The sequence below is a fragment of the Macrotis lagotis genome, chromosome 2 (assembly GCF_037893015.1).
Source record: "Macrotis lagotis isolate mMagLag1 chromosome 2, bilby.v1.9.chrom.fasta, whole genome shotgun sequence".
Taxonomy (NCBI): domain Eukaryota; kingdom Metazoa; phylum Chordata; class Mammalia; order Peramelemorphia; family Peramelidae; genus Macrotis; species Macrotis lagotis.
Window position 1 is genome coordinate 325892468 of NC_133659.1, and position 24152 is coordinate 325916619.

At 40.8% G+C, this 24152-nt stretch overlaps 1 protein-coding gene across 1 annotated transcript in view; it reads left to right on the forward strand.

Annotated features, from left to right (window-relative positions):
- Positions 1-24152, forward strand: part of TIMP3 (TIMP metallopeptidase inhibitor 3) — a 66432-nt gene that overhangs the window by 28168 nt on the left and 14112 nt on the right. Inside the window, exon 2 of the mRNA XM_074226784.1 lies at positions 23332-23414. Within this exon, the coding sequence (XP_074082885.1) occupies positions 23332-23414 (83 nt within the window). The remainder of the gene's footprint in view (positions 1-23331; positions 23415-24152) is intronic.

The following is a 24152-nucleotide window of genomic DNA, read 5'->3' on the forward strand; positions in this document are numbered from 1 at the left end:
AAGTGGGGTCTTTTTCCTGTTAAACAAAACTTAACATGTTTATTGCATTGGGGAAAGAAAGGTCTGACGTCCCTTCAAGCTCCACTAGGAAGTATTATCGCTTTCCCAAGATAGTTCCTAGAATTGTCCCCAGGCACATTTTTGCTCAAACCAAACCCTTTTTTTTCCCCTCTGACTTCCCACTACAACTTAGTTTACTTTATAAGTTGCAAAGAATATGATGGTCATGGGGGAGCCCCTCTTGTGTAGGGTTTTACAAGCCAGGACTTCATCTTGGATTTTCCAAAATTAGTGGTTAAGGTCAAGGGGAGCCTTTCCATGTGTTCACCTTTCCCTGGTTATTCATTCAGGTCTTGTAACTTTGAAATAGCAACTTTCATGGCATGAGGCAGAAGAGGAAGGTGATCGAGGGGTTGGAAAGGTAAGCCTTTATCATGGTGCCATGTCTTTTTGAGTAAGTAGCCTTTCAGAAGGCCACTTGGAGTCAGGAAGACCTGAGTTCAAATTTTTCCTGAGGTACGTAACCACTTTGAGACGTTGGCCAAGTTATTGAACCCTCCTGGGCCTGTTTCCTCATCTTTAAATTGAGAGGAAACCTATAACCTACCTCATTACGGTCATTGTGATGGCATATGTCAAACTTCATGCAAACCTTAAACCTATACAAATTTTAGCTATTGTCATTGGCTTGAGAAGCAATTGGGGGAAGTGTCAGACCTCTAATTTCATCAATATGAGGAAGCCCCTGTGTGGAACTCCTCTCCCTTCCATACACATGGACAGCTCTGTGACTTAGGGCTTTAGACTGAGGTTTTAAGTGACTTGTCCATGGTCACAAGTCAATGTCGGAAGGAAGATTCGATCCCTTGGTCAGGACAGAGACCCTCTCTGTCCACTAGGCTAGTCATCTGTTCACTAGGCCAAGATATGTGTTGTTGAAAAAGCTATGGTGCCTACTACTAGGCAGGTGGGCTTGGTTGTAATTTTTGTATTCAAAGTCTAATTTCAATGGCAAGGATCCATGGGCAGTCATTCGAAAACAAGGGAACCCTGCTTGGTGCAATGAAGACTACCTGAATTCTTAGCCTCATTATAACCGCTTCATGAAATTCTTGACCCTGAGTCAATGTTGCAATTTCTTTAGCTTCTTCATATGGGGATGATTCCTTTCTGAAGAAATTAAAACATGTATTGTAGGCTAGTGGCTCAGTTTTTTCATCTGTGAAATGGGGATGATTTCTTCCTAAAGGAACTAGACACAGTGATTCCTGGACCTTTGGTTATTCATCTTAAAAAATGGGGTTGAATTCTTCCTTTAGGTTCTAGACTCAGTGACCCCTGGACCCTTAGTTTTTCATTTGTAAAATGGGGATGATTCCTTCTTGTAGGCACTAGATCTCTTGAGCTCATTGTTGTCTTTTGAAACTTTCCAAGTAGATTTCAAGGTAGATTCTAGGGTCATAGATTTAGGACAGCTCTCAATAGAAGCCTTCGGGTCCACATCTCCCATTTTTCAGAAAAGTAATTGAGGCCCACAAAGTTTAAGAAACTAGGCCAAGATTACAGTAAGCAGAGCTGAATTTCATATCCAGATCCTCTAGAAGAATCCTTTTAAGCCACATTTTTTAATTTCATAGATAAACTGAGGGCTAAGTGTCTTTACCCAGATCACAAACTCATGGTTAACTGGGTCAGGATTTGAACTCCTAGCTCTAACTTCAGAGTTCATCCCATTATGTGGAGAACCTCCCTAGTTCACAATTTTCTAATTTATAAAATGGGGGGGGGGTTGAACAAGATGACCTCAAAGGCTCTTCTAGCTTTCAGTCTATGATCGATAAATGATGGTTATTGGTTTCTTTTTGTTTTGGGAAGATATTCATTGACAGTCCAAGGCTTACCAGATAATTTAAGCTCTGAATTATTGAAACTTCATTTCTTTAGCCTGGTGGGTTCTCTCTTCTAAGGGATCTTTCTAGAGTGGCATGGTCCCAGAAGAAGCTCACTTTGGCCAGTAAGACACTAAATCTGCATATGGCTTCGGCTCTTCTATCTTCCTTGTCTTACTCTTGGGTCCAATATGAGCAGGGAAGATGGTGCAGAGCAGAGCCTGGAAGGCTCCCCCCCCTTCTCCTACCACAGTTACAAATGCAAGTTGTGTTGGGCTATGACAGCTGTTTAGCCTACCTTCTTCAGCATGGTTGAATTTGTCATCCTGCCCCCAGTGATCCTTGAAATCTATTTAAGACAAGTGGGGAGGGTGTCCTGCTGTCCTGAGGGCAGAAATGCAGCCAAGAGCTCATGATAGGATTGACTGTGATAACTGGCACATAGTAGGACCTTAAAAAAGTAGACTTGTTGGGAGGTCATCAAAGCAGATGTGGATGGAAGTTGAGTCTTGCAGCTGCTGGAGGTGGTTAACACCTAAGTCCCAGTTAGGAAGGACTGAATTCTTTTTACCTCTTGATTTAAGGAAAAAGAGCATTTCAGAGATCGTTAGGATTAAGATACAGGATGTTGGGGGGATCTTGCCAATTGCCAGCAGATGGTTTAGGGGGGTTTTCAGTAGTTGCAGGTTGTGAACAGAGAGTAGGTTTGAGTTTAACTTAAACAGCCTGTTTTTGGAATCCAAGATTTAGTCTAGAAAGATTTCAGAAGTCATCTTGTCCCTCCCTCTCTCATTTGACAGATGAGGAAATTGAGGCTCCAAGAAGTGATTTCCCAGGATCCTATATACTGTGTTACATAATTAGCTTTCTTAGGTAAACTTTAGAAACTAGAGCCAGATCCAGGCCAGACTTGCTCTCAGAGAATGTTAGAATTGGAGAGACTTTGGGGAAAAAAACCAGTAGCCTGGAGACCTGGGCGCCTACATTTGTAGATAGAAAGCTTGTTTAAAAGTTCAATGTACTTGTCTTCCGGCATTTCTGAGAAATGTTGCTTTTCCTCTTAACTCGTCCCCTTTAAGTACAATGTGTGTTGCTGGGATTGATTGAATAGTTAATTCTGCTGCACTTATAATTTACTAGACTGGGGACTCCAGGAAGTCCAAAGGTCTGGAGCTAGAAAGGTACCTTAGAGCTCATCTCGTTCAAGCCACCCATTTTCCACATGAGAAATCTGAGGTCTAGGTAGTGATTGGCCCAAGGCTACATGGGTAGTACACTAGATAGAGTGCCAGGTTTGGAGTCTTCCTGGCTCGTAATCGGACTTCAGACACTTACTTGTGTGTGACCCAGGGCAAGTCACTTCACCCACTTTCCTCATCTGTAAAATGATCTAGAAAAGTAAATGGTAAACATGCTAGCGTCTTTGTCGAGAAAACACCAAATGGAGTTACAGAGAGTCAGTCTCAACTGAAAAAAACAACCCAACAACTCATAATTAGAAAGTAATCTGGGGCAGGATAAATAACAAGATCTCCTTGAAGCTCAGTTTCCCCATCTATAAAATGAAGATAATGATAATTTTGCATTCCTTACTCCATGAGGGTGTTTTGAGTGAAGTACCTTGTAGTCCTTAAAGTCATATATAAAGATGGAACCATTCTCTGCACTATCATATGTCTTGGATCATTCTTTTTCTAATATTTTCTAATATAATACATGTATATCACATATCCATATATATATATATATATATATATATATATATATATACATTCATATAAATAACTTATAAATGCTGGGCTGGTGGGCTGACTAGGTGTTCTAACACATTAGAAGACAGCTTTGACCCAAGGAATCAAAGCATTAAGTACTTAGTTATCTAGAATTTTATTAAGCTCTCACTAAGCCAGATATGATGCTAAACATTGAGTCTATTAAAAAAAAAAAGACCAAAAGTCTCCAACCTAATTGGGGAGACTGCATAATTTCCCCAGATAAATACAGGCTTCATTGATCATCATGGAGAGGGCATGAGGAAAGGCTGCCTGGGGAAAGTAAGAGGTCAAAGAGAGGAGGGAGAACTTGGGATAGAGGGTTGTGTGGGAAGGAATGGGAAGAATAATAGCATGTAGTGAGGAATAAAGCTAAGAAGAAGAGAGGACCGAGTGAAATGTCAGAGGACTTTGTGTTTTATTTTAGTAATAGGAGACCCCTGGGGATGATTGAGTAGGAAGATGATATGAACAGGCTTACCCAAGCTTTAGAAAAATCATTTGGGGATCATTGGCTTAGGTAGAAAGGATGTTAGTTTGTTGTTCAGTCATTTTTTCAGTCCCATCTGACTCTTTGTGATCCCATTTGGGATTTTCTTGGCAAAGGACCTGAAGTGGTTTGCCATTTTCTTCTCCAGTTCATTTGACAGAGGAGAAAACTGAGGCAAACAAGGTTGAGTGACTTGCCCTTGGTCACACGACTAGCAAGTGTGAGGCTTGATTTGAATTCAGATCTTCCCAAGTCCAGGCCCTGCACATTATCCATTTTACCACTTAACTGCCCTTTAGTTTGGGGAAGATAGTAATATAGGAAATTCAACTTCTCTTGGGGCCTCGGGAAGGGCTGCTCTCACCACCTTGGTGTAGTGGTCAGTGGATGGAGGAGACGTCTGGGAGGGAGTGAGGGAAGAGAGAAAGAGGAGAAACACATGGGAATGTCAGTTTGGAACCTAGGTTGACCAGAATAAATCAGTGCCAGTCCTTTACCCTAGGGAGGGAGGGGGAGAGGGGATGAGGGGGAGACCACCAGCTTGTTTCTTGGCTTGGTTCTGAGTTTGAACTTGGAATTGGGAGATAGTTGGCTAATATTTCTGCCATTTCCACGCAGTCTTGTGTGTGCTACAAGGTAAAGAGAAGCAAGAAGGGATAAGCCCCTTTCATCCATCACTCCAAGGACAGGAGAAGAGCCGATCCTAAGTAGGATGCTGCCATATTGGATATGAAATGGATGCTACCTTTTGCTTGCATGCCCCTTTCCATGCCACAGCCAGTTCAAAGGAATCATGCCCCGGCTCCTTGTCCCTGATCACTACAGAAACAAAAGCTCTAATTGTTTCCAAATGGGATGGAGGAAAGCTTTTTTATATAGCCGGTTCCCAATTGGCACTTCATTAAAATAGAGACACAGAGTGAGAGAACCATCTTTTCTTTGTAAGAGCTGATTTCTGTTCCATATTGTCACCTCCTGACTTGGCTGGCGATCCATGCCAGCCTCCTTCCCACCAGGCAGTAGGTGTCCCTAAGGCAATGAAGCCTACCACACCAGACCCTCATCTCATTAAAAACTACACCCGATTCCAATTGGCCTCTAAGTGGTTTTGTTTCTGGCTCTGCCTCTCACTAGATGGGAAGCCCAGCCTTTCTGGGATGGGAATAATCCAATACACCCAATATTTTTGGTGGTCACCATTATGATTGACCCTTGGGATCCTTCCTGGTCTTGTGAGGAAAGGAAAGGCAGAAGTCAGAAACTAGGCCCCAAGAGGAAGGGTGTGTAGGGGTGGGGAGATTTGCTCCCATCAATCTCACATCAGCGCATAATATCAGGCTTGTCCAAACTTCCTGTTTTTTTTATAGGTGGCATTTGTTTCAGGAGGAGAGGGGGACAGTTCACATGACAGTTGATGAGCATTCCTGAGAAATGTTGGGGGTTTCTCTTCACTCCCTCCCCCTCAGGAATATTGTGATGGCTGCCTGAGATCGAGTGAATTGCTAATTCTACAATTTTTACTTTACTCACTAGATTTTAAACTCCGTGAAGGCAGATTTCAATGTCTTATAGTTCAGGGAGTCTTGAATGAATTTGGATCTGAGGGGATAGGAGAAGGAATTATTTTTATTTTCACTAGCTTCCAATTGACACTTAACATTTCCTTCAGTTATTTAAAAACATAATTCTGAGATGGGGTGCATATCCAGAAGGGGGTCCTGGATACCACCAGAGTTCAGAATCCTTGTCTTATCCAATCCAACAATCATCTTTGGCACATCCCTTGTTCCAAGGCTGTGTGATAGTTGCTAGGGAGGCAGACAAATCCCCCTTGCCCCCAAATCTTTACTCTCTGGGAGCTTACGTTATAATGAGGAATGGGGAAGGGGAACCCGTGTACAATAATTTTGCACAGGATAATGAGTGAGGTCCTTTCAGGCTGGAATCCTCTGATCTCCATGCTCCTCCTTGGTGGCCAACATAATGCTTGGCTTGCCTGTTATGGTCACAGGCTCATAGTCCTTGATCTGGAAGGGATGTTAGAGCTCCTCTGTTCTACTCTTCTCATTTTACAGGAGAGGAAACTGAGAACAATCCTTTATCGATCTGTCTAATCGTGACTTACACTAAACTCCTGCACACAAGGCCCAGGAAGAGGCTCTAATTCTGTTGCCTTTGACTGTCCTCCCCAACAGCTCATTCTTCTAAGCCTATAGAGGGAGGATGTTTGGAATAGAAGTAGGAATTGGAGGTATTTCCTATTGAAAAACACCTGAGCAAGCATCAGGGTCGCCCAATAGCTACATGTTTCTTCCCACCATTCTTTCTCCGCCTAGAACTCCCGGGCATCCCGGCCTTTTGGCCTTGCTCAGTATGTACTTCAAGGTGTTTCCTGTCTGTAAATTCTGCTGACCAGTTACAGCTGGCACGAATGGGCAGGACACCGTGATCTCCTGCGGGTATGTGGTTGGGCAGGGTTTTGTTTGGTTTATTTTTTGGAGGGACTATTAGTAGAGTTGAGGAGGCAAGGGGAGGATGGAGAGAAAAAACACTGAGTGAAAATGACTGAATATGGCTTCTGTGTTAAAACCAAACTTTTCGGGCTGGGATATGGGTGATGTGGTTAGATCTGAGCATGAGGGAGCAGAACAAGGTTGGGCTCAGGGTCTGGGAGAAGATGTGACCAATATGGCAGATTGTGCTTCTTAAGGGGATGATAAGAAATACCACTCCCCAGAGGAGGAATCCAGACCTGTCTTTCATGTCAAGGATCTCACAGAGCATTCTAGATGAGCTATGTCTTAGAAACTTATAGATGCTTGTGGTTCCACTGATATAGGAGATGGCTATTGAGAGAACCTCTCTACCGATAATTTGGAGTAGTAGACAATGGCAGAGAAGCTTTGAGTGACTTGCTTGTAGACATCAGGCGCAAGTCTTGAAGCACCCACAAAGATAACAAATGACCATTCAGCCTTTATTTGAAGACCTCTAGTGGAATACTTCCCTCCCCCCACTTCTTATTATGGAAACTTCTCTTCTATAATAAACAGCTAGTGGTGCAAAGGATGGAATCCTGGGAAAACCTCTGTGTAAATTGAAACTCAGATGGCTGCTATCTGTATGACCTTGGGCAAGTCACATAGCTTCTGTTTGCCTTGGTTTCCTCAATTGTGAAATGGGAATAATAAGAGCACCTACCTCTCGGGGTGTTGTGAGGTTCAAATGAGATATTTGTAAAATATTTAGCAGTAGGTCCTTAATAACTGCTCATTCTCCACCTCCTTTCTTTCCCTTATGTAGTTCTCATCATTAGGAACTAGATTTTCTCTTCATTGAACTTAGACTTTTGTTTCTTTACAAAGTAACGTGGGATAATAAGCTTGATTTTGAAAGAGTATGGAAGTTGTGAGGAAGATAAAGATACATACTAGGTAAGAATCTTTTCTCTTAGAGGAACATTTTCCATGAAGGTGATTTGGTGGCTTTGCCTAATGATTCCATTCTAGCCTATTAGACTGAACCCCTTTATATATGCTCAGATTCTTTACTCTTAGGGGGTTCCAAAATCTTCTAAAAAGAAAATATTCTTACTGCACCCAGTAAGTGAAGTGAATAGAGGACCAGTCCTGGAGTCAGGAGGACCTGAGTTCAAATCCAGCCTCAGACACTTAATGACCTAGCTGTGTGACCTTAGGCAAGTCACTTAATCTCATTGCCTTGCAAAAACCAAAAAAGAAATTGTTGAATTTTGAATTCTCATACCTATACAGATGTTGGAGTTGTCCCCAGGATCTTCCAGTTTTACCTGTCTTCAGAATTAGATAATTCCTGGTTTCTCAATCAATCCAAGACAGACATTTGTGAGGGAAGGGACACTTCAGTTTTTCTCCTTTAATGTAATGATTACATCAAAATGGAATATGTACATCACACCCTTGGTAGTGAGATGCATGTCCATGTGTCCTCTCATAAGGATGGGAAAGGATAGAAGAGGAGATTCTCTAGGTCTCTTGACCATTTATGGAGCCCAGCAGAGAATGTGAACTTTCTTTTGGTTGGCTCTCCCTTGGCCTCTGGGAGTGGACTCAAGGCATCTGAAAAGGATCCCAAGATTATGGATTTAGGACTAGAAGGAACCTCTTGAGGGTCATCTAATCTTAACACTCCATCTCTCATTTTCCTTATAAGGAAATCAAGAATTTGAGAGATTAAAGAATTTGTCCAATAAACAGTTAATAAATATTTATTAAGTGTCAGGCCTTGGGGAGACAAAGATAAAAAAAAAACAAAGATAGCCCTTCCCCTCTTAAGCTAATGAGGGCAGACATACCCAAAAGCCCTTGGAATGGGTGAGGGTAAGGTTCTCAGCTTGGGGGACCTGTTGGAGAAGTCCAAAGGGTACACCAGGTGAGAAATGAAGCCATGGCTAACCTGCCTCTCTCCTACTTCTTAAATAGAGGTTTGGGGAGGATCAATTGCTCTGCCCTCTAATCTGAAAGTAGCAAAGATACTGATGAGTTATAAGTATTAAGCCAGATTTCATCTTATGGGATGATGAAGCCCTGGGGGAAGAGGACATCATGATGATGAAGATCAAGGAATTAAAAGAGAAGAATCAAAGGAAGAACCCAGAAACCATTTAGTCTAACATTTTCAAATGAGGGAACTGAGACCCCTGGGGGTTAAGTGACTTAGACAAGGTCAAACAGAACATGTCCAGGGAACCAACACAATAAGATTCTCCCTTGCTCTAAGGAGTTTCAAAATTCAGCTTAGCCTTAGCAATTTGAGACAATAACACTCAAGACCCTTTCATATGGAGAAAAAAGTGAGCAGTAATTCTAGATAAATGGATGATCTTTTCTCCCTGTTCCTCTTATACCTTCAAATGAGTGTGGTCACTTTCAAGGATCTATGTGAAGGGCTAGATACTTTAGAGATGCTTCTCTTGGTTAAGGTTTTTTTTTGGAATATGCCTTCAAGTCCTGTGGATAATGGTTAATCTTTTGATCAACCCAGTGGTGGCAAATTTTCATCCTTGGAAGAGGGATTTTAATTTTTGAAGCAGTCAAAAGTCATTAGGAGACAAGGTGACTAAACTGGGAAATCCCATTTTGGATCGAAATCAAGGTATGATAAATAGGGAGACTGATTGTTCTTACTTGATTGCTTATGGGATTTGATTCTGAAGTTTATTCTCACCAATAAGTTCTGACATTTCAGAAATCAGCCACTGTCCTTGCCAGCATCACTAGAGACTCAAAGTCTCACCTGCCAGGCTATATATCCATTGAAACAGAGTTCTAATTGGTTGTATGTCATTATTCCTGGATCATTAGAGGTAGAAGAGAGTTTAGAGTCCAATTGACTTCAAGGTCAATGGTCTTTTGGTCTGGTTTTAAAATGGATCCTATGGGAGCAACAGTCTGAGGGTCATCAATTATCTTCTCTTCCCTTCTTTCCCCCTCATTCCTGCATTTGGAAATGTTTAGCCAAACCTATAGCAAAACATACTTATTGTAAATTTCCTTTTCCAAGGTCTTTTTAAGGAGATCATTGAAAAAAAATCATCATTTTGGAGAAGACTGGGTGAGGTTTAGAAGATTCACTCAGAATTCACACTTAATTTAGACAGTAAGAATATTTATATATTATTGTCTCCTGCAGGGGCAAACGTGTCTTAACTGGTCCATGATTATTATTATTATTATTATTACTGTTGTAATTTGTGTGTTACTACTCATTCCTTCTGGATGAGATAATTCTAGTTCCATATATATAAAAAATATCTAATGCATACATATAAATATGCGCTCATGCTCTCTCATGCTCCCCCCCACCCCCACACACCTTCTTTGATATGGGCCACCAACTACAGTCTCTTGTTAAGGATGAAATAGCCTTTATAAGTCTCACCAATTGAAGGTAGAGTGGGAAGGAAAGATGCTTCTAGTATTTAAGAAGCTTAGGATGGGGAGAAAACTTGACTTCTATGTAGACAAAATGAGTGGGAAAGGGGAAGGGAATAAGATTTGGAAAGACTTGAACTGAAAAAAAAAGAGATTAAGATATCACTGCTGATAAATTTGAATATCTTTTTGTATCTATGGGCTTTGCCCTTCTAGAAACTTTGAGGGATTGCCCCCTGACAATTCTCACCCCTTTTTTTTGGTCATTGGTGGGGGAAGAGCGAACTATCTATCTGTCTATCTGTCTATTATTCATCTACCGATCTGTCTGTATGTATAGACAGTTGTGTCCCTGTCCTTCATCTATCAGTCCGAATGTATAGATAGATGTCTAGGTAGATGTCCATCCGTCCAGCTATCACTGGGAGGAGAAAACTTCCTGGTTCTACTTAGTTTCGCCTTAGACCCTTAGGTAGAACCAGGATCCACAAGCTGACAGGAGTAGAGTTTAACAACTTCTCTCTCCCTTTTCTCCAGAACTACATTGTAAATCTCTCCAAATGTATTTTCTTTGCTTATTATTGTTACTCTGGTTTTATTTTTTTAAAGAAGTTATAATGTAAATGTGGTTTTAAAAAATGATATAATCTTTACTCCCTTGGAGACACTGTTGTTCTCTACTCCCCACTCCCCACCCCCCTCTAAAAACTAGGTAATGGATAGAGCACAGAACTTGGAGTCCTGAGTTCAAATCCTGCCTTCAAATCTTTCCAGCAATGTGACTTGCCTGCTCTGAGTCTCCATTTCCTCGTTTGTAAAATGGAGATAATGACAGTATCTACCTTACAGAGTTATTGTGAGCCTCAGACAAGGTAATATATGGCAAGGTTCTTTGTCCTTTTATTAGCTTAAGCTACATGACACTAGGCCAGAGAAAATCTTCCTTGTACCCTTATTTTAAAGTCATCATCAAATAGTAATGAATTCTAATTTATTAACAACTAATATATAATACATTGATAAAATACCATATACATCATAAATTAATTTAGATTACATGATTATATAGTTATAATATAATTAATAAATTAAATAAGACTAAATAATTCTTGCCAAAAAGTAGGGACCAATCTATATGGGTAGACTAAAGGGACTATATAGCAGATAGCCCAAAAGTGGCAGAAGTGACCTTTTGAAAAGACGTGATCTAATGGGCTTAAGGGATACTCAGGATCATAAAGGACCATAGATGAGAAGGGACCATCCATCTTGTAGGATGAAATCTTCTACAAGGCCAAGACTTTTATTTTGTCATTGTACCTTCAAGGACTTAACATAGTCCCTTTCTCATGGAAGTAGTGGTAGTAAGTGGTAGTGGTAGTGGTAGTAGTGGTGGTGGTGGTAGTAGTAGTAGCGGTGGTAGTTATAGTAGTACTTTTCCTTCGGTTTTGAAGACCACACCAACCATATTAGTGGTGGTAGGACCTGCACTTTATATTTATCATAGAGAGGGGTATGTTGTACAAAGACATCTGGGTGATCATTAAGTATTTCTTGAGTTGAAGTTAGTCCATCTTTGCTTTTCTTGCAGATAAAGAGGTGGCAGTGTGATGGGGTGGGGAGAATGACTTGCTGAAGGTCAGGAAAGGATGCAACCAAGATCTCCTGGCTCTCAATCTAGATAGATCTCTGTCCAGGGCACCACCTCTTTCCTAGCATACTATTTATGAGAAAACATGAAGTCCCATCCTTGCCTTTATCCCTGGTTTTTATCTGGGACAAAGAGGTGCAATCTCTTTTTGGATTGGACTGGATAACCTAAGGAGGACTTCCTTCTAGCTCTGACATCCCATAGGATAAGTCAGCCCTTCCAACATTATTAGGAGACCAGCTTTAGGCTACTGGAGGATTTATCCTGGTAGCTAGCTAGCTAGCTAATGGATGAGTTGGTGGTGATGGTGGTTGAGTTCAGATGTTCTCCAGATGTCTTGTGTCGTGGGAATTGGCTCAGTGGGACGATGATTCCCTCCAGGAATGTGGTGTGAGCCAAGTACATGGAAACCATGGGCTGAGCCGTCCCTCCTTTAAAACTGTAATGAGATCCTTGGCAGTGGCCACCATCTCTCCTGCCTTGGCTCCTAACAAGCCTGAACACAGCCTACAAGCCCGCACAGGTTAGGGTGCAACTGCCTCAATGGGGGTACATTAGGTTAGCCACGAAGTGAACCTTGGGTTTTTGCCAAGTTCCTGAATTACATTAGAGCAAGCCTAAGAATATCACTCATATTAAATGGTGTGTGGCATCTTCAAATTTCCAGTGTTTCCTATCAGTTATTATATTCTGAGTGTCACAGCAGTAGGCACTATAGGTATGGTCAGCCTTGTTTTGCAGATGGGAAAACTGAGGGAACAGAGAAATTAAAGCATGCCCATGGCTATTTATACCTAGTAACTGTCAGAGACAAGATTTGAATCCAACACTGTCGATAAGACCAAGTGTTCAAAATCACTCCATGTCTTGAAACAACCCTTTTTTGTTTGGAGGCAGGTCAGATTTAAGTTCATAGCTCTCTAGATTTGGAAGTTCCTTGGTGAAATTATGTAACCTCTTTGGCCTCAGTTTCCTTAAGTGTAAAATGAGAGACTTGGATTAGATGGGAGGTTCATTTCCTTTTGTGTTTGAATTTTAGAGCCCTTTGCCCATCTGAAGAAACCCCTTCTCAGAATATGTTTAAATGCATAACATAAAATACATAGGATTAAAATGATGTGGGAAGCCAGTTGTATTGAAATAAGATTATCAAAATTAGAACAAAACAAACACCAGTCCTTCTACCCTAGGTTAACAACCCTTGGATTGAATGAATGATCATTAATTTCCCTTTCAGCTCCCAGTCCATGACTGTTAAGGCTTTTTAGAATCTTTTGTGTTCAAGTAAAAGGCTTCCTGTTCTCATCTATTTCTTACCCTTACCCCAAGGGAGCAAGCTTGCTAAGCAAAGCCTGGGTCTCTGCCGGAGGAGGATGTGGCAGGTACAGAAATCGGGGAAAGAGGAGCAGCTGTGGCTTGTCTAGACAGCACCGCCCCAAGTTCCCTGGCCTTGGCTAGGTTCAGCAAAGTTAAAAGAAGAAACATTGGGGGGGAAAAGCCATAATTAGGTGTTATTTACTTGCTAATAATATTAATTAAAATATTATATTTAACATTATGTATATCTTTGATATATATCTTTAAAATATGTTTCTATATACATAGACACATATAAGATGCTCCATGCGTAAAAGTTATTAATATGTCACTTCTTGTCTCCTTGGGAGCCATATTAAATTGATTCCTTCTTGGCTGGCCATGCTGTTGAGTCTAAAATATAAGGGAATATCTTTTTACCCTTCTAATAGATGTCTTAAGAACATATTCTGTGACATTTGAGTGTCTGAGAATTTAAAGATAATTTAGGAATAAGAGGGCCTCTTCTGGATGGTATAGAATTGACTTTGGTCATCATGGTCAGCCCTTCCATTTAGCATACCGCCAGCCCCATATTGTTTAAAAGAAGAAAAATCAAAATGACACATGGCATTTGAGACGTTGCTACTGGCTCTAGTCCCACTCAAAGACCCAGGACCTGAAAGTCCCAAGTTCTGAGAAACTCTTGTCCCCACGGTGTGTTTTTCTGGGCAGGGCTTCAAAGGGACTGTGGTTTAAAAATATGCAGCTATTTCAGTGACCACTTGTGTGGGATAAAATTTCTCAGGCCTGTAATGGGAGCCCAGGGAAGGACTGGGGTGGGGAGCAGGGTGGGGAAGGGTTAGAGTACCCCTCAATGCCTTCTGCAAGATCGTTGTTGATGAAATTGGAACTTTGGAAAGTAAACATACAACCTCCTGAGTCTAACTGAACTCAGGTGTAGGTCAGCCAAGCTTTCTAGAGATTTGGGGCAACTTTGAAGACGATTAAGGTAAACAGCTACAGTGGAAAGAAAAATGAAGAAAGGGAACGGTTAAGCATTTATTAAGTCTCTATTGCATGCTAATAATTTTTAAAGAAAATAAATATATCTAATTTGATTCTGACAACTTATGAACATTTTCCACATTTTACAGTTGAGGAAACTGAGGCAAGCAGGTGAAGAGACTTGTCTAGGATCAGTGTCCCAGGTCTTTTTGGTCCCAGGTCTGGCACTCCAGTCACAGCCTCTGGAATTAGAAAAATGAATTCTATACCATCTGTATCCAGAGAAAGAATTGTGGAGTTTGAACAAAGACCAAAGACTATTACCTTTAATTTAAAAAAAAGTCATCTTATATAATTTTGCTATCTCTCTTATACTTTGTTTCTCCCTTCAGGATATGATTCCTCTCTCATCACATTCAACTTAGATCAATGCATACTATGGGAATGACGTAAAGACTAGCAAACTGCCTTCTGTGGGGCGTGGGGAGAGGGAAGTGAGAATAGGGGAAAATTTGTAAAATTCAAAATAAATAAAATCTTTTATTAAAAAAAAGAAAAGAAAAATGCATTTTACGATTAGGGAGGTAATACAGGGAAATTCATTTTTTTTTTGCAGCCACCATTTCTTTTTCTATGAAATGAGCAATCCAGTTAGATCAGATGATCTTTGAGATCCCTCTCAGCTCCTAAGAGAGAGCCCAATGTCAGACAAATAGAACTAAATCAAACCTGGGTTCAAATCCTACCTGAGTATCCTTGAGGCTACTTTGCTTGTCTAGATTATTTCCTTTAAAATGGGGAGAGATGGCCTCTGAGTCCCTTTGAGTCCTGGCTCTGTGATCATTTGAACTGAATACATGCTATTTCTCACCAGGAGAATATAAATTATTTAAAAGTAGTAACTTATGTTAGGGAGCATGGCATAGTAGACAGAGTTCTAGGCTTTGAATTAGGAAAATCTGAGTTTGAATATTGCCTGAGACCCTTATTGGGTGACCCTGGGTGTAAATCACTTATTTATATGAATAAATGATTTATTCAATAAATAGTATAAACTAGTTATATATAAATTAACTTAAAATCATTTTTTTAAATGAATGTAGATCATTCTTTTAATCTTGACCTTACTACACAGAAAGGAGGATCAGATGAGATAATGTATATAGGAGGATCAGATGAGATAATGTATGCAATCCTAAATAGTCCATAGTAATGCCATTTCTTCTTGCGCAGTACAGAATGAGATCATAGTCCTGCAGACCACATCTGGAGTCTTGAGCTCAGTTCTGGGCGCCATATTTTAGGAGGGACTTTGACAAGTTGGAACATCTCCAGGGAAAGAAAACTGGGGTGTGAAGGACATTCTGAAATCTTGCCATCTAGATGTTCTAGGAAACGGAGGGTGTTTTGTCTAGGTGTTTTAGCCTGAAGAAGATAATTTAATTTAATTCAGCAAATGAATTTAAAGCTTCTTGGAATTCCCAATTTCCTTCAGAGCATTAGCTCAAGTCCCACCTTCTTGAAGCCATTCCTGATTTCTTAGATTGTCTGGGCCCACTACTATTCATCCTCCATCCCAATTCATCTTTTTATTTACTTTTCTCGGGATGAATTGATCCCCCCATGCTGTAGTCTTGCCAAAGACATGCATCTATCATTGTTATTTCTATACTTAAAATACTTATTGCTTGATACTGATATTGATATTGGAGAATGGCTTTGAGTATTAAGAATTATGGTTTAGGGGCAGCTAGGTGGCGCAGTGGATAGAGCACCAGCCCTGGAGTCAGGAGTACTTGAGTTCAAATCTGACCTCAGACACTTACCTAGCTGTGTGGCCTTGGGCAAGCCACTTAACCCCATTTGCCTTGCAAAAACTAAAAAAAATAAAGAATTGTGGTGGAAATTTGCACCCATTTGTATAAGGATCTTGTTCTATTTTAAGTCTCTTCTTTCCAATTCTTCCTCTATAATAGAAAAAAACTCCCCACCAAAAAATCCAAACAAACCTAGACTTGGAAATGGTCTGTCCTTTCCTATGATATGTTTCTAGAACCTAGTTCCTTAGGGATCTTTAGACACACTTCAAGGAACCCACTAGAGGGTGGGAAGTGACTGTTTATTGGATTTTTAAAATTATTTATTTTTGAATCAAGGTGACAGGTGAGAATGATCATCTCCTGGTGAGAAGGGAGGATGGGGAGGGTCATGAAACACTGGTACTGTCCTCCTCACTTGCCTGTTTTTCTTAGAATCAGAGCTGTAAGGTCCTTCAGAAACCATTTTAGTCCAACTTTCTCATTTTACCTATGAGAAACTGAGGCACAGGCAGGTTGTAACTAGCCCAAGGGCACACATACTTATTGTTAGTAAGCATCCCCTAGCAGAAAATTAGGGAACAACCCAGGACAGTGGCAGGAGAGAAAGAAGGGAAGGAATTTGAGCATGAGGAAGATGTCCACTTGATCTTTCCATTATCCTATCTAAGCTTGGCGCGGGAAGACTCTTCCCACTTGTCAGTTTTATTGTGGATTCTTTTTTTATTTGTGGATTTCATAGCTGAGATGAGACATTTAATATGCACTTAGTATAAAAGATAAGCCTGGAAATTCAAAGCCTTGCTGACGAACTCTTTCCGTTAAGTAAAAATATTAATCTTGGTTTTATTTAAGCAAGGGTTTTTTTGGGCACAGAAGAGAACTTAGGAAGCTAAAAATAAATCCAAATACACAAAAAAGAAAAAAAAACCTGGAGAGATATAAGCCATTTTAGCCCAAGTTTCCATCTCTACAAAAGTTGTTATTAAAAAATTAGACAGGAAAGCTCTATAGTGCTTTTGGTTTTCTGGGGGCTTCCAGGTCTATTGGCGAAGAATGCCTTTTAGTATGCCTGGGTCCAGGGGAGGGTGGAAGGGTACCGTCATCTCCCAAGCCCACCAACTGATCCAGAAAGGTAGTAAACAATCAAAGGCCTTGATAGTTAAGAAAAAAATCCTGGAAAGAGGAGAGGAAATGAGCACACTGCCTCTTTAGTATTTTTGATGAGTGATCCTTTCAGCTTTTTCCAAAAGAAGCAAAAATGAAATTCTCTTCCCCCCCATTTTCCTTTTTAAAAATGCTATTCTAATTTTTAAAAATAAATGTTTTATTCTTCAATATTCCTGTTTCCCAAAGGATCATTCCATATAACACATAATATTTTTTAAATTTCTTTATTACTATCTTTTAATTTTTAATTGATATACAATAACACAGTGTTAATGAAGTTAAAACCTAAATTTCTTAAAGCAACTCACTTGATAAAAGTCACTGGAAATACCAGAAAGCAGTCTAGCAGACATGGGCCAACATTTTATAACCATATTAAATGATAAATTCTAAATGGATTCATGTCTTTTTAAAATTTCTAATTTTTTTATTTCCCCCCATTAGAATGAAAAAACGTTTCAACATTCTTTGTTAAATTTTCAGTTCCATATTCTTTCCTTCCCTCCCTCTCCTTCCCCATCCCTGAAATGGTAAAAAAAAAATTGATACAGGGCATATAATATTTTTAAAAGACAAAAGAGGAGAAAAATCAGCAAAAGTGATCAGAACATTGAAAAAAGCTTTAAAACAAGTGCAATGTGGATCTCTCAGTATTTCAAAGGGTTTGGGTGGGGTTGACGTTACTATTCTATTTTTTAAACTATGTGAGATGAAGTTTGAGTTTCTGAAGTTGGATTCCCCAGTGACTATTATAATGTGAGTCTATAGCAAAACCTGATATATTACTTTAATTTTAGTCTTTTTAGAGTTAGACATAAAGGCACCTTATAAGTCCTCTAGATCAACAATCCCTTTGGCAAAATCCCCAACAAGCTATAATCTGGCCTTTTCCTCAGAGGATTCCTAGACAGGTTCAAATGTTGAGCATCGCTATTTCCTGTGAGACTATAGTAAGTCATTTAAACCTCCCTGGACCTCTGCTTCCTCATCTTCAAATGAAGGGGTTGGCTTAGATGACCTCTAAGGTCCTTTCCAGCTCTAAATTTTAAATCCTATGACCCTAAGTGGGGAATTTATGGATCCCAGGGTAGCTCATTCCATTGCTGGACAGCTCATTCTTGAGAAGTGATCCTACTTAGTTGGAATCTAGGTTTCCCTGTTCTTCAAGAAGACTGAGTCTCTGCCTCAAAATATATGAAGGCTGCAATTCTATGTCTTTCATAGTTCTTTCCAAGACTTGAAGGAAGGTAGCTCCTCAAAGGTAATAGCTTCTCATTCTTGGATCTGTTTCTTGATCCTGATTGTATCTGTGGTGAGCCTCCAGTGTTGGGAATATAGGAACAAACGTGAAACTATATCTGACCTCAAGGAGTTTATATTCTGCCAAGGGGAGACTGACTCACTCTCTCTCTCTCTCTCTCTCTCTCTCTCTCTCTCTCTCTCCATATATATATATATATATATATACATATATATATGTATATATATATATATACACACACATACATACATACACACACACACATATATGTAAATATAGAGAGAGATTAAAAAAAAGCACATTTATTTAGTTTTGTTGTAATGGGGTGGAGTGGGACTGACTGCATACAGAAAGTGTTGTTTGAGGCCTCTCTTGAAGGATACCAGGGAGATTGAGACAGAAATGAGGAGAGGGGACCCTTCACGTAGGGAAGAAAGACTGGATGAAAGAAAAAGTAAGAAGGTAAGAAGGTATGATTAATTTACAAGTGGACAACAGAGTCAGTTGCACTATTTGTCCCAATATGAGCAGATGAAGAAAAGCTGGAGATTTTTGGTGGGTGTATTTTAGTGCAGACAGAGTTAGGCACAAACCTTGTCCTTATGTAGGGGAAATGCTGTTTGGGGGGTTGGAGGAGTTGGCCTTTTAGCCCCCCTAGACTGCTGGAGAAACAGGAATTCAATTATAAACCCTAGTAAAAAGAGGTCTGGATTCAATTGGGGGTAGAGGGGGGGAGTAAGGAGATGCAACCACCTATTGGGTGTCTGCAACCCCTTTGAATATGCTAATTCATAGCATGTGGAAAACCTCTGGAAACAGGCTAATAGGCACATTGGCAGTGGGGTTCTGTTTGCCACCAGAATTCCATTTGTGTTCAAAGTCTGGGCTGCCTGCAGTCCATATGGGGGTTCAAAGTCAATAAAGTCAAGATTTTATAGAGGAGGAGAGTGCCAGAGCAAGGTCCCTCCCTCCCAACTCTCCCAGAAAGCCAGGCTTAGAATTAGGAACCCCTAGCTCTGCCCCTTGGTGGCTATGGGAGCATCATGGAGTTCCAGCTTCCTTGGGAAATGGATCTTTTGGACTCAGTTTCCTTTGTGCTAATTTGAGAGTTTGGGCCAAGATAACCTCAAAAATCACCTTACCTTAATTCACTGGATTTCAACAAGTGTTAGAAATGACTTCTGGCCTAAGCACTGTATTAGGGCCTGTGGATATAAACACAAAAGAAAATTCTCCCTATTCTCAAGAAGCTAACTTTCTTTTTTGGGATGAAACAACATGTGGCAGCTAGGTGACTAGAGTCCTAAGTTGAATCCGGCTTCAGATACTTTCTAGCTGTGTGATCCTGGGCAAGTCATTTCACCACTGTGTAGACAAGACAAAAAGAAGTTCCAAAGTAATAATAATAGTGATGGATAGAAGCAGATAGAATTTGAACTCTGATTCTTTAACTCCAAATCAGACATTCATCTCAATGTGCCAAGGTGCCTGTCTAATTGAGCCTCAGTTTTTTTTAATCTGGAAAATGAGGCTAATGATAGCACCTACCTTCCTGAGTTGTTGTGAGGATCAAATGACATAACATTTGTAACGTGCCTTACCGACCTTAACACTGTTATATAGATGCTAGCTAGTTTTACCTATTATTGTTACACTAGGACCAGAGACTGAACATATAATTTCATTGATATAAGCAACTCCTAAATAAGTCTCAATTTCCTCAATTTGTAAAATGAGAAAATTTGACCAGTGTCATGATTTTGAGGGGTGATGGAATTTGTGATACATAGGAAAGTTATGTGATTTGTTTAAGATCATACAACTAATTAGTGGTCAAATTAAGAAACTGAGGCCTTATTCTGATCTCCTCCAGGACCATCATCTAAGGTCAAAAAGTTTCTTAGGATCATCACAATATTCTAGGGGAAAAAAGTACAAAACCATTGTTCAGTTGTGATTTCTAGAATTGGACTCCATCTTTCAGCTCAAGTTGGGTTGGAGTTCAAGGTTAGCTGCTCAGAATGAGGTGACTGTCAGTATCGTGGTGGGGTTGGGTTTTGTTTTTGGAGAAATGGTACTTGTTATCTACCCTTCTCCATAGAGCAGTAATCTGGGGGGGGGTGGAGGTGTGGAGAAGACTCTAGTCTCCAGACTCCAGAATATCTACCACTTATATAGCAATTTGAGAAGCAGTAGGGTGAGTGGAAAGAGAGCTGACCCGGAGTCCTGGCTTCAAATCTGCCCTTGGAAACTGAGTTGGCATGCCTTGGCCATGACCATAGAAGTGGTAGATAGAGGTATAGTTTAGAGAAGCAACATTAACTGAGGTGGAAGTGGGGTTTCTTCTGACTTGAAAGCCAGTGTTCTTTTTTTCCCTTATGATTTATTGGATGTCTCAAGACAAAGAGAATGTTGTTTTGGGGAAGAGCTTTGTGAACACTGCTGGGAGGGGGAACTCATGAAAACAAACTGGGGCTTTTCCTGATTGGTGAGTCTGTATGATTCCATTTCTTTTTGGGATCCCCTCCTTCCCCACAATATAGTCAGTTCATTTAGTGGGACATTGAGAGTCATAGGTTTCTATGCTACTCTGAACCTTGGAGGTCATCTGGTCCAGCTCCCTATTTTTACAGAGGGGGAAACTGAGTCAGAAGATATAAAGATCATAGATCCAGACCTGGAAGGAACTTCAGACATCATCTGCCCCAAATCCTTTATTTTATAGATTTGGAGACAGAGGCCCAGAGGAGTTAAGCTCTTGCCCAAGGTCATATACCTTTGGTTAAGTATCAGAGGTAGAATTTGAATTCAGGCCACCGTCTCATACACATACTAGGTTCTTAGTAGTTGCTTGTTGAGTGATCGTTTTGTAACCCAAAAGTGCTATGTGAAGGTGACGGGTGGTGTTGGCAATGGCTGTCCCTGTAGCTGAAATGAAGAAATAATCTATCATGAAAACCTGGCAAATAGGGAAGGAAAAGCTGAGGTCCATCCTCTCTGTTGCAATCTGCTTTTGGCTTCCCTGCCCGTTCAGATGCTTTTGAGATGAGTCCTTGTAGACATTGGGAGTGTGGAGGAAGACATGGAGTACCAACAGCCACTTGGGTGGATTTAGACCCCCTGGGGGTCTTTGGGTGGTGGTCTGGCCAGCACTGCAATTGAGAACAATCTTCCAAGTATCCATTTGTCCAAGTGGAGAATTGTGGATGAGTCGACAGTGCTAATGCCAGACTCCTCCTTTCTCCCCTTGGGGCCACTGAGGTCTTGTCCTTATTATAAGCCGGGTCTCCATCTAAGTTACTCTTGATACTTTGCAAAATCCTTCTCAAATCTTACTCAAAATAACTCCATGAGAGATGCAAAATATGAAAACCTTCCAATTTTACAAGAAACTAAGACTTATGGGGAAGTGATGTCCAAGATCCAAGACTTCAGAACTGGGAAAGACCTCAGGGTCATTAGCCTAAGACCGTTCCTTGACATATGGGAAAACAGAGGCTCAAGGAGGTTATTGGGTCTAAAATTGGAAGTGACTTTAAAAACCAACCTTATCTGACAGATCAAGAAACTGTGGTTTAGGGCAGCTAGGTGGTGTAGAGGATGAAGCACCAGCCCTGGAGTCAGGAGTACCTGGGTTCAAATCTGGTCCCAGACACTTAATAATGACCTAGCTGTGTGGCCTTGGGCAAGCCACTTAACCCCATCTGCCTTGCAAAAACCTAAAAAAAACAAAACAAAACAAAACAACAACAAAAAGAAACTGTTGTTTAATCTAGTCCAATATGACATAGGTATCAGGATTTGAATCCAGGTCTCCAACATCAAAATCCAGGGCTCCTAATTCAGCAAGTTACACAGTACTTTGTTGCTGCAAACCACTTTGTAAGCTTTCCAAGGCTACATAAACACAGGGGCACCGATGGGAAGCCTGAATGTCAGTTTAGACATGATATGACAGGTAACAGGAAACCTCTTGAGGCTGCTGAATAGGGGAATGACATGACAGCTCTATTTGAGGGAGTATTTATTCTGGGACCAGAGGACGTCGCCTGGCTGCAGTAGGAGAATGAGTGAGGCCGGGAGGAACCGGAGGGGAAGTGGAGAAAAGAGGTTAAAAATAACATCAGAATTGGAAAGAAAAAAAGAGTAATTGTATAAAGAAGGGTCAGTGGAATATCGTGGAAGTCGTTCAGAGTTTGAGTCCCAACTCTGATAATATTAACCATGACCAAGTCTCCTTAACTCCCTGGGTCTCTCTTTTCCCACCTATTAAATGGGGACAATAATACTAGACCATTTATTCTATTTCCTAGAGTGTATAAGATCATAGATTTAGCTGGAAGGGGACCAGTGATGCATCCAATTCTCTCTTTTTATAATTGAGGGAAACTGAGGCACACAGAGATTAAGATCACATATTCAGTGTCTGAAATGGGACTTGGACTTTGAATGTTAAGCCTAGTGCTCTACTATACTGCCTTTCCAATTGTGGGGGGGGGGAAGCAATTTTGTAAACTTTAAAGCACTATTAATATTTTGTTAAACTTCCCTTTGAGGACAGCCAGAGACCCTGCATTCAAAACATGCCTTAAAATCATTCTGTCTTCCTGGCCCTCAGTTTCCTCCTCTGTAAAATGAAGGAGTTGGACCCAGATGTTCCTGAAGTTTCTTCCAGGTTTTTATTGTGCTACAGCTACAGTCCGGGAGGGATCCATGTGGCATTGCTTCATAGGAGAGTTGAGGGGTCAGTGGTACTGAGATCCAATTAAAAAAAATTAAATAAAGCCACAAGGGTACACAACTACCTATGGAGAAAAGCCGAGGTGCTAAACTGTGACTTATTTGGATAACGCCAGTTTTCCCTTTTTTCTCACTCCCTTTAGAGTCTTTGCTCTTGTAAACAAAATCATCTTTCCAGTTGGCTCCAAAAATGCAAATGTAATTCCAGAGAAACTTGGGGCTGGAGACCTCACCCTGAGACACGCTAGAAGGGTGGAGACTTGATCTCTCTGTCTTGGAAGCCTCTAGTAAATACCCTTTTCCATCTTTTTCTCTCGTTTTCCAGTGATCCGTGCTAAGGTGGTCGGGAAGAAGCTGGTGAAGGAGGGCCCCTTTGGGACACTGATATACACCATCAAGCAGATGAAGGTGAGTGAGGTTGACCTTTGGAGGGGCATCTGCCCCTCCTTAAGCATGGCTCCAATGTTTATTTATATTTGGTCTCCAAGCACATCCAACCCTAAACCTCCATCCTTCTGGAGGTATAAAGATAATGTCCTGGAGGGATAGTGTATACTTGGTCTCTAAACACACACAACCCCACCTTCTATCCTTTTGGGGGTGATAAAGATAATATCTGGAAGTGATGGATGCCGCCATCTCCTTAAGGTTGAGTTGCTTTCAAGCCATAAGATGGTTGGGGTCATGGAAAGACTATTCAGTTGGGAATCCATAGATCTCAGCTGCAAATGAATTATGTGACCTAGGGCAATATACCTCTGCTAGCTGGGTGGCTTAGGAGTTACTCAGTCCGTAGAACGGAGTTAGAATTCTGCTTCAGATGGCGTGTTGTACATGGAACAAATAGAACCCATTTCCCTTGACTGACATTCACTTTTACTTAGTTCTCTAGATAGTTCTCAGCAACCAAAAGTCAGAGAGGGTGCCAGTTCTGCATTGTTAGAGGGATCATCCCTTTGCTAGTGAAACCATGGCTCCAGCTCCTCTCTTTCTGCTCTGCTTTCATGGTTGGTTGGTTCTTGTCCTTCGTTAATGAAGAAGAACAAAATGGCATCACTATATAGTCTTACCATGGAGTTGCCTGGAAGGGACCTTTGAGGCCAGTCATGAAATCCAATCCCCTCTTTCTACAACTGAGGAAAGTGA